Consider the following 11,738-nt stretch of genomic DNA (forward strand, 5'->3'; position numbering starts at 1 on the left):
AGTTTGTCCTTAAACTCGCAGTTGACAGAGAGTTTCTTCAGGTTGACGATGTAATCAGCGACTGATTCATGCTCCAATTGTGTTCGTAGACTAAACTTGTACCTTTCGGCAATAAAAGATGGTTTTGGATGAAGATGTCCCTTAATGATCCGTACAATATCCTCGTAGCTTTTAGTAGCAGGTTTGTCTGGTGTACATAGGTCTTTAAGCAGGTTATAAGTTTTCACTCCGACAACCGTCAAAAGCGTACTAACCTTTTTAGCGTTGGTAATATCGTTACATGTAACAAACAATTCAAAACGCTCGATATATGAGTCCCACGTTTCTTCTGAATCATCAAAAGGACCGATCGCACCGATGAACGACATCTTGAAATTTAATAAAGTTCCAAAGTTATCAATAAGGTTCTCATCAAGCGGCATTAATGTTTACACTCACACGCACTGTTCGAAGTTAACTTGACCGAATTCTTCTGTGAACACACGTACCTTCCTACGGTGCACTAGAAATTCAATTGTCACTTTTAAAAACACACGTACCTTGCTACGGTGCACTTCGATTGTCACTTAAATCACTTAAAAACTTTTTACGCGTTGAGTCATTTTCGTACCTCGTCGCCACTGGAACGTTTGGGGTGCAATGACTTGAAATAAAAACACCATTTGGGGAATTAAATAAAACCCGGCCGACTACATGGTTACGGTTTGCTGGAATCTTGAGGACTGGTCAGCAAGGAAACTTTTGGAACGGCGGTTAAACGTGGAGGGAATAGTGGCATGATGGGTTGTAGCCAATCCGGGAGCTTTATTGAAATCATACGATATGACGTCACAGTCGCCTGATCGCAGTCAGGACACAAATGCAAAACATATTGCCAACTCTTTATAAAACAAATCTAAATATCGTAAAAATGGCAACATTATGGTACATTATTATTGTATACACTACAGGGGAAACCATAATAATTGCAATAACAGTTTCAATAACAGTTTAAAGCATAATTTGACAGGATTGCAAATAGTTAAAAGTAGGCCTATACCTGCTACAAACTACATTTTAACCAACGTTGTTCAAAGTTTTATTGTGAAAATCTGTTTTGTTATTTTAGGAAGTATTTATAAAGAAATCACAAAAAAATCTAAATTTAAAAAATGATAAAACCCCTAAAGATGGATTAGTAGCCACAAAAAAAAAGTGTAATCTGAAGCTCTATACACATACATCACTTCGAAAACCACTTTTTTGGGTTTAGGTGGCCCAACACTCAAACTCCAAAATAAAAAAATAAGACAATATTATCTCAATATATCCTACTATGTTAGAAAAGGTAGAGAAAGTGAAATTTAAAATTGAATTGGAACTACACAAGAATAATAGTTTGAACAAAACAATGTTATGATTATAAATGGCTTGGCTATATCATTGACTCTTCATAGTACTGAAGTAGACTTCCCATCTAGATAAGACTCGAGGATCTCAACGTATAGGGGCGTAAGCGCCATTTTTAGCGAAATTATGTTAGTACCATTTTTGGGAACCTTGTAACATAGGCCTACTACTAAATAACCTCTAGAAGTTTTGTCATGAATTATAAAATATTTATCGAGTTATATGCAAAAAAGCAAAGGGCATGTCACCAAAGTGCCATCTTCTGTCACAGAAAAAGGACGTAAATGCCAGTGTCATGGTAAAGGGGCGAATGTTACACGGTGTCATGGAAAAGAGTCGTAAGTTTGTGTCATGGTATAGGGGCTTAAGTCCGTTTTGTTTGATAGCTCTCTTTAATTTTGTGATGATACAAATCAAAGATTTTTTATTGTGTATTTTGTATAGTTTTTTTGTGATTTTTTAAATAATCAGAATTTAAAATCAAATGAAAGTAAAACCAAATGTGTCACATTCAAAACAAAAGAAAACAAAAACAATACCAATCCTAATATTGAAGTAAATAACCAACCAATTGAAATAACAGAAGCTGTAAGTTTCCTTGGCTTGACATTGGACAGCAACTTGTCTTGGGACAAACACTGTAAACTTGTTATAAATCAAATAAATTCCGGTCTTTGTGCGATTAGAAAAATGTCAAAACTATGCAGTATTGAAGTTTTAAAAATGATTTATTTTTCCCATATATCTTATGGCATATTATGTGTATATGAAGCCACCTCAAATTCGAATCTAGACAAAATTTTGACAATATAGAAGCAATCAATCAGAGCTATGTTAAAAATGAACAAAGATGATTCTGCAAAAGATCACTTTAAACGTTTAAGGATCCTCACTGTTTATGGTTTAAGTATGTTCTTGAATGCATTATGTTAGTCAAAAACAAAAATTTCAATCCACCAATTAAAGAAAATAATCATAACTACAATACATGTAACAAAAATAACTTTGTGATTGGAAAAATAAATTAGAGCTCTTCAAAAAAAGACTGTCAATGCAGGACATGAATTTTTTAAATTTATTCCTTTGAAAATTAAAATAGAACAAAATCCCAACATTTTAAAAAAACGTCTCAAGGAATATTAATAGACCTGTCCTTGTAGGCCCATAGATAAGAGTTTAGAGGAATTGAAAATGGCTTTATCATAGTTTTAAGCATTAGTTTTAACTTATTTGACACTATTCATGTACAACCATGAATAAAGATACTTGACTATGACTATATAAAATAATAGTCATTAATTTATTTACTATATATTGACATACCTTTTCCAAATAGTCAATTTTCAATGGAGAGCCTTTAAGATCCAGATGAATCAGTCTGGAAATAATAATTTGAATTAAAGAAAGAATAAAAATTGGCTAGTGAGTTTTATAACTGCTCAGTCACCTCCTGAATCTAAACATTAAGAAAATACAAGAAACCTTGTCTTCCCTGACCCAGCAAACACAGAATAGAAATTTCTATTCTGTTTCCGTTGACCCTGTCTCTACTTACCAATCTTACAGAACTTCCCACCTGAATGAAATTGTGATTTTCTTAAATGGTCTTGGTCAAATTAAATGTGTTTAACATTATTGAACCCAACATTTTAAAATCTTATTTTTGACAAGTAAGTAGTAAATTATCTTGTAAATTATTCCAATATTTGCTTGGGAAAATTACAAAAATAGGTAATACTGAATAGGTTATACTACTTATTGCATTTTTTTGAACTTATCTACCAAAATTAAGTTAGGCTGTTTTAATTGTTTAATTGTTACCTTTTGGCAGTTTTGGGAAAAAAAAAACTATTTCACCCTGAAAGCATTTGAACATTGCGAAAAACGCTAGAAATCAATGATTTTTGGGGCTTAAACATTTTCTTTTAGCGAATTTCCCTATTGGGAAAATGGGAAGTAGCTATTACCATAGGTCTCATGGTAAGACCTAGGCCCAGGACCGATTTACTCTTTCATTTTGATGTCCCCAGAGGCCAAAAATACCATTTGTTCAAATTTTTATATAGGCTATGTATATTTATTTAATTATTATTTAATTATTTAAGCGAAATAATAAAAACCATAGTACTCTGAAATAAACTTTCAGGGTGCTCTGGTTTTTGTTGTTTTGCTTATTAATTGAAAAAGTAGCCCTAAAAAGTGAACAGAACTATTAAAAAATGTATATATTTATATATATGAGAGTCCATCCAGACAATAACTTTGAGTAATTTTTGTCCGATTTTGATAAAATTTGTTTTGAAGTTGTAAGGCGGGATTAATTTAAATGAGTTCGCGAACCAGCATGATCGGACTATGGGAACGGGGTTTAAACGGGGGTTTTATGGGGTAAAAATGGGGTTTTCTAATTTTTTACCCTTAAAACACAAAATTTATCAATTTTTCTCCAGACCTTTTTAAAGAGCTTAAAAAAACAAATAATTTATTATATCAAAGTGTTTTTTTTACGGTGATTGGTTAGGGAGAAAATTCCAAAAATTTTTAATTTAAAATTCCCATATGTTATTCTTATGGAGAATATTGTAAAATGTTGTTTGGTTTGCTTATATATTTTGATCAAACTTGGCGGATTTATTTATTTCGTACGAAGCTATTGATATATTAATAAAAAAAATACACTTTATTAGTTTCGCTGTAGCAGCTAACCTAGGTACTCGTTAAACATAGTAAATTTAATAAATTAATTGAAAATCAATCCAGGCAAATGGAAATTCGCTTAGTAGGCAGGTTTTCTGCAGCGGGGGCATTTTTTCTTTTTATGTGTTTTTTAGCGAATTTCCCATATAGGGAATATTTAGCGAATTTCCCATATAGGGAATATTTAGCGAATTTCCCATATAGGGAATATTTAGCGAATTTCCCATATAGGGAATAAGCTATTACCGTAGTACTCATGGTAAGACCTGGACCCGGGACCGATTTTTTTTTTTGTTTTGAGGTCCCTAGAGGCCAAAAACACCATCCGTTCAAATTCATATATATATATATATATTTATATATATATGTGTCCGTTAGCGCGATAACTCGAGCAAAAATGATCCGATTTTGATTAAATTTGGTACAAACAAGTAAACCTACGTTTATTCGAACGAGTTCGCGAACCAGCATGATCGGACCATGGGAACGGGGGTTTATGGGGGGTTTTAAGGGGTAAAAATAGGTTTTTCCCATTTTTGACAAAAAAAAACATCAAATTTTACAATTTCTTTCTAAACTATTTTGTAGAGCTTAAAAAAACAAATAATTTAGTATATTGAAGCGTTATAATGCGCCTAATGGTTACGGAGAAAATTCCAAAAAATTGCAAATTTAAAATTCTCATGTTATTCCTAATGGAGAATAAGTAAACTGTTGTAGTTTGCTTGTTTATTAACATATTTTGCCCAAATTTGGAACATGTTTTTATTTCTTACTAACAATTAACATTTTACATAAAAAAACACTTTTACCCTCCCTGTTGCAGCAAACCTAAGTATGTGTTAAACTGATTCTATTTAAATAGGGATAAATGTGATATTTTTAAGGAGACATTTTAGTGTAAATCCAATCAGGCAAATGGAAATTCGCTTAGTCTGCAGGTTTGCTGCGGCGGGGGTATTTTCATTATTTAGTGCATTTCAAACACTTTATCAGCAAATGCTGTTTTGACCCAGAAAACCAGGTTTGAAAAATAAAAAAAATACAGCAGAAAGCCAAAAATGACCCATTTTTGGGTATACCAAATTAAATATAATCCAACATAACTCAATCCTAATCCAACCTAAGCTAACCTAACCTAACCCAACCCAACCTAATTCATGCTTAGGTTAGCAAAGTGCCAACAATTACCGATTTAGGGTAAACTAAGGCTAGGTTACGTTAGGATAAGTTAGATTAGTATTAAGTTATTGACACATTTACTGGTCAAATGTGATTTTTAATGCTTTTCTCTATTTTAAATTGTGTTTTTCGGGGTGAAATAAGGTAAGGTGTTTGCTGAAAAAGTGGATGAGGAAGAAAGTGTTAAAAATGGCCTAAATAATGAGAACAATACCATTTAGGCCTACTTAAGGAAAAAAAAGTTTTTCAAGCACCTTAAATCGCTGATTTCTAGAATTTTAAATTTTAAATTGCAATTTTCAGGGTGAAATAGGTGTATCCCCCCAAGAGTGCCAAAGGTAAAAAGTGCTTAAAATAGCCTAATTTTGGTAGATAAGGGAAAAAAATTAAAAATTTAACGTAAGTAGTATAAGTTCAGTATTACCCAAAAAGGATTTTACCCCGAAAAACTAAGGATTTTCTCTTCAACTTATAGCTTCCTAACTTGACTCTTACATTTTTGTTAAATACACTTAGGATTGAAATTTTGTATAACCTTTCTCAGGATTGAACTAGCAGTCTTTAGACTTTTTAACTACTCAGCTAACCAGCTAAGTGGCGGTGGCATGCAACTCAAATTAATTTTGGGCTCTGTTAGACCGGTTTTGAATGATATAAGTATAGAAGTTCGGTACAAGATGCTTAGTATTAAGTTATGGTCTACTTAAAACATTGATTTAAAATGTATTATCAACTTGGAGTTTAAGGCATATTGGCCTTACAATTGCCTAGTCACTAACAAGACTAGCCTACAAGATCAGACTGTGTGATACCCTTACAGTATCCTTGGCAAAAACCCTAATAAAAAGCAATTTAATGCCTATCAAGCCCTATGCCTTACTTAAAATATAGGCTATCTTTAAAAATAAAGCTCATCCTACACTCATCTCCATTCATACTTGGCTTAAAATACCTACATTCGTATGGCCGCCATTTCACAATAAAGTTTCACAATAAGGAATTATCAAGTACCTAAAAGTACGATTTAAGTAGCAAGTCAAAAGCAAAATATATAAGTTATATTATGTTTTTCATATTTCATTACTCAGTTGCGAATCTAGTATTAGCATGTATTCATAAAGCATGACCAAATAGCAAGAGATGTAAAACTTACAGCATGTTAATAGTATTACTTAATCCAAAAATTTTTATGCATGTAATTGATTGTACAAATGGTGATTTTGCCGTAAACAAATAAATAAATAAAACCTGCACATGACTTCTATAGGCAATAGACCAGCTGCTTTAAATGATAAAATTCTTCAAGACAGAAAACAAAATGAACTGAGTTTTTAATCCACTGTATCTGGTATATGACTTTGGTGGTGATAACTAGATTGTTAACTTATTCTTGCCACATGCAGGAAGGCAGGAGTAAAATAAGGCGGGTTACACACCGGTATCGCAGACATAATGTTGCTGATATTTCGATGTCGCTAGCATGATGTCAGCGCCACACAATGAGATATACAAACCATGGAAGAGGCACGTGCTAGCGACAAGTGAAGGAATCAATTATTCATTAGTTTAATTCATGATGAACTACAGGCAGTAGTTACCTGTAGCGTTAAATCTTTTGAAGCGACTTCCCACCATGTCTTTTCCTGTTCATTACGATTGCTGTAATAATAATAACTCTTCAAATTATAGTTATACAGCACTGGAAATTCTCCTACTACTGCAATTAACTCTTAATTCATCGGGAAACGGCATTTTTCACAGTCACACTCGTTTGCTATGACACAAGACACGACTCACCACTCACCTCGAACAAAACAAAACAGATAGTACCGCAGCAGCAGCGCCAAAACAACTATAAACATGTTCTGCCCATGTGCGGGCCCAAGAGACAAGAGACATGTCTGTCCAAACACCAACAGGTTGGTTCGCTAGAGACACGTGCTAGTGACATGAGTCGCTGGCAACGTGTCCGTGACACTGGTGTGTATAGTTACATCGGGCTCCATAAGTTAACATCGGTTGGTTTTCGAGTGGCATGTCGCTAGCACGTCAAATATCAGTGACATTATGTCTGCGAGACCGGTGTGTAACCAGAGTCAAAGCTTTGCAGCCTCAGACAGTCCTCTGAACCTATATTACCAGACCAGACCTCTTCAGTCTTCCTATTGCATGTTGTAAGATATGACTGATGAAAAATTGAAGAACCATTCCTAAAAACTGAAATTTCTGACAATGACAGCAAGGAGTCAACACACACCGCTAACTTATTCTTCAACCATCAAATGTGATAGGCCTTCTCAAAAAAATCCTAATTCTCAGTGTCTGTGCCTAAAGTTAGTAGTCTAAAAATTAAAATATCTTTAATGGTTTTACTATATGGTACCTATTTTGATATTATAGCATAGGCCTACCTGGACTCAGAAGATGCCATCAAGAATATTGTTTTTAGATCAAATTGCAGTTTGTGTACTAATTCATTGATATTCAGCTAACAGATATCTAAAAAGACAGAATAGTTTGTTAACATTGCATACGCTTACAGTATCCTTAGCAAAAACAAAACCCTAATGAAAAGTAAGTTTTGCCTTGTAAATATGCCTTACTTAACATATATCTTTAAAAAATAAAATGTTATTTATTAGTTTCAGGACGAATGTGTATTGAATAGGTTTTCTAAAACCCATAGTCATAACTCATATTATGAGTTTCGATTTTACAGACCTTAATTCTGTGAAAAATTATAGACTATATAAAAGGAAGTTAGCTTAGTAAGTTACAAAACTAATTCCCTGTCATTGAAATGTAATGGACTTTAAAACTCAACATTCTTAAATACTGGTAACGTTAAAACACCGGATCTTTATCATCCTTTATATTTATATTCTTTACATATTTAATTAATATCTTTATATTCCTTTATCCTCTGTTTTTATTAAGTGAACCAAACAGAAACAATAAACAAACCAGTTTTATCCTACCGTTGTTGTAAAGTAGGGTTATGTTTGTTATTGACGTTATTGTTTTGTTTTATGTCGTCTGTCGTCTGTCCCACTAGCCCACGCCACGCCCACTAGCTCTAGCTCTAGCTCAGTCAGTCAGTGCTCTCGCTCTCCCTTGCCTCCTCTCTTGCTCCCTTGCACGCTCTCTGTTCTGTTCTGTTCTTTTTCTTCTCGTGACTGAACACTAACACTGACAGACGATGACTGGGACTGAGGAGAGGAGCGAGGGCGAGGATACCCGCGACTTTTGTGGTTATTTAAAACTAGACTTGAGGACCCATGAAAAAAAAAAACTGTTTTTACACAAAAGATGTGGTGTACAGAGATATCTATTCTGGCACATAAATAGTATATTTCTTATAGTTTGTTTAAATATTAGAATAATTTGTTTCATATTATTGAGCTTTACTAGGGACTTATGTCCCTACAAGCCACACTACTGTTAACTAAGTGTCTGGTTTATAAAAAAGAGTTTCCTAACAAAGACTTGACAACAAATTGTTTGTAATAGTTGAATTATTGATTTACCTTACGTCATATTTTACTCAATTATCATGTAGTTTTGGTTACAGTTCGGTGTGATGAAATAAATGTTTAAAAGTAGTGATTATTCACAGTGAAACCCGTTACATTATCATTATCATCATTTACAATATGTATCAAAATTCCTATGTAGTGTTTTCTGTAGTTTGTGTCGTTGCATTGTGTATGCACACGTATTTTGTTGAGTTTGATAATTGAAAAATGTAGCTTCATTTAAAGATTTATTTTACAATACATAATTGATTGATAAAAAATGTGTAATGTTGATGATGACTTATTTAACACTCTAATTATTAATAATAACATATGATAGACTAGCTGTTGTACCCGTGCTTTGCAACGGGAAGAGGACACAAAATAGAAATATTTTAATCTTTACATCTGTTGCATATAATAGTTATACATCCGCCAACACTTTTAGAAACAAAATTCAACTTTTATGGCCTTAATAGAAACGTTTAAGTTATGACTTTTAAATCTGGTAAGTAGTGGATACCACCATTTTGGTTTTGATTAATTTTAAATCTTGTGTAGGCTGATATGAGAAAAACTGACCAAATCTTTGAATAAAACTTTGACATACATGATTTACCTCCATCTCCCTTAATTACTTATCTTTTAATTTATTATTGACATTTTAAATTTCAATTTTGAAGTTGCAAAAATACTAAAAATTTAAATTTAAATGAACATTTTTTTAAGTTTCACTCTTTTTTATATTAATTCACAAATAATTAAAAAGCTTCCACTACGTAAGTCACCCGGCCACAGGGCCGAACTTACCTAGGGGCGGACGGGGCGAGCGCCCGGGGCCCCCGGGCCTAGGGGGGCCCCAAAGGGGCCCCTTGCACAGTAGTTTTTATTAATATCTTCGAAAACTAATCAGACACTTACCGAATGATCTTCTTTTTTAACAGCTTTATTGTCGTTATCCTATATTTAAGGTTATTGTTAGATGAACTTTAAGGTATTACTAGGACCAAAATTCTTGACTCTAAGGGACTTTTCCTCAGGGTTGCACTGGGCCCCACCCTTAGACCTAGTTTACACGAGCATAGCTGCTAGGCTGTGACGGACCAGTTTGAGTTTCAATGAAGCCGTTCACACAAACCTACGGCCGCGGTGATCAAGTTGAAGGGGGCCCCTTCGCTTGGGGCAAAAAATACAATAAATAATATGAAAACTCTTGTCCTAACGTAGAACGTAACTTGTACAATTGTGTTGGGGTTAAATGGAGATTCAATTGAGATCTAATACGTTTGAAAAATAAAAACATTGTTTGAAAAATATGTTTTATTAGATGTTATTCTTTTACCTCTAAGTATATGCCATTCACGATTTTAAGGGGCAGAAGTATTATATTACCCATTCAATTAAAAGGTTTTATAAAATAGTAATTAAGTTATACGTCGAAATTCGGATCTTCAATTTAGTCGATAGAGTCAAAATCATACAGCACCAGTAGGATAAAAAATCTATATAGACATTTTATGACAACTAGGGTCGTCTGATGTTAACAAAAATTACATTATTTGGGAGCGGGCGAGCGTTGTCGACTGAAATCGTAAAAAAGCGCTCAACAAGCAGCTGCAACAATAAATGATAATGAGCTGATAAGGGATCCTGTCTAGTCTTGTCTGTCTCACGCACGCGCATACACATACATACAATGACAATGCCTTATCGCCAATCCAAAACAATTTAAATCACTTTACTCCCAGTGTGTTTTTGGTTGACATTATCGTAGGCCTACTTTTGTGTTGTATTTTATTATTAATTCTGCAAACACTACAAAGAACAAATTAATGTTGTATTGAATGTTATGTTTGTGTTGTATTAATTTATATTGAATACATTTAATTATCTTTCAGTTTACTCATATAAATGGTTAGCTTGTGATTGGTTATTAGACTTGTATTGTAACATTTTACTCGTCAAGAAAAAACTCAAACTCGTTAAAGTTCTTAATGGTACTTTTCATGCTAGGACTTTTAACATATTATACAAACGAGAATTCCATGCCAAAACCACTATGAAAATAAACATAAGTCATAGTTTATGATTTTATAGTTTTAGTGCAGCCAAGAAATGTAGGAAAAGCAGGAGGTTTTAATTGCCATGCCAACGTGACCAACGTATCAGAGTAGGAAGTGACATTTATTTATAGGGAAAATAACTATGTTCTAAACTTTATAATGATTAATCTATAAAAAGTAAACTTTAAAATTGTTTTGACTTGTATCTTATAAACTTAGTACAGTAAAAGGTTTGTTAGTAAAATTATAGTAAGTTATAAAATATATTAAAGCTTTAAAAGTTTATGCATTATCTCTGACTTACATCACGTGTTTAAATATAACTTATTCCATTAATTAATGTTAGTTATTTTTTCATTTGAGTTTTCATTCAAGCACCAAATAGAATGTGTATTACAGTAAAAAAATTAAATTAAACCTTTTACAAGTACGTGTTATTTTATTTTTATTTTATCTATAGTTTTCATTATTTGTTGCAAAGGATATTACATTTTAATGTATTGCAAAAAATGTGTAAGGTACCTGCTAGGTATATTAAAATTTTATAAATACAATTACAACAAGAACAAATCATAAAATAACACCGTACATTGTAGCTATTTTCAGACTTAAAATATTACATACAATTAGTTTATGCAAAATACAGCATTCTAACAGGTTTACATATTAATTCACCTTGAAATTAGCTATTTAAAATTAGTGTGCATGTAAATGCGTTACATTGTGTACCGTATATGTTCTCGTATAATCATACTGGGGGCCCCATCGGGAAATTCGCCCGGGGCCTCTGAAGTCCTAAGTCCGGCCCTGCCCGGCCATGGCCTTATTCCTAATATTATTTTGCGAAATCTCACCAATAAAGGCTTTTCATATTTCGCATCAATTATTAATG

The 11,738-nt window shown here is 33.0% G+C and overlaps 1 protein-coding gene across 3 annotated transcripts in view; it reads right to left on the reverse strand.

Annotated features, from left to right (window-relative positions):
• Positions 1-8,328, reverse strand: part of LOC129000877 (hexosaminidase D-like) — a 28,994-nt gene extending 20,666 nt beyond the window's left edge. Inside the window, exons 1-3 of one of the 3 annotated variants that reach the window (XM_054427937.1) lie at positions 8,247-8,328; positions 7,680-7,767; positions 2,713-2,767 (exon numbers count right to left, since the gene is read on the reverse strand). In XM_054427937.1, coding sequence (XP_054283912.1) covers positions 2,713-2,767; positions 7,680-7,699 — 75 coding nt within the window. In that variant the 5' untranslated portion in view covers positions 7,700-7,767; positions 8,247-8,328. Of the gene's footprint in view, positions 1-2,712; positions 2,768-7,679; positions 7,768-8,092; positions 8,181-8,232 lie in introns of those variants that run through there. The other 2 variants (XM_054427938.1, XM_054427939.1) reach the window with 2 other exon arrangements.
• Between the last annotated feature and the right edge of the window lie 3,410 nt (positions 8,329-11,738).

The sequence above is a fragment of the Macrosteles quadrilineatus genome, unplaced genomic scaffold (genome assembly GCF_028750875.1).
Source record: "Macrosteles quadrilineatus isolate MER2022 unplaced genomic scaffold, UCM_ALF_1.0 Scaffold_8__2_contigs__length_117827958, whole genome shotgun sequence".
Taxonomy (NCBI): domain Eukaryota; kingdom Metazoa; phylum Arthropoda; class Insecta; order Hemiptera; family Cicadellidae; genus Macrosteles; species Macrosteles quadrilineatus.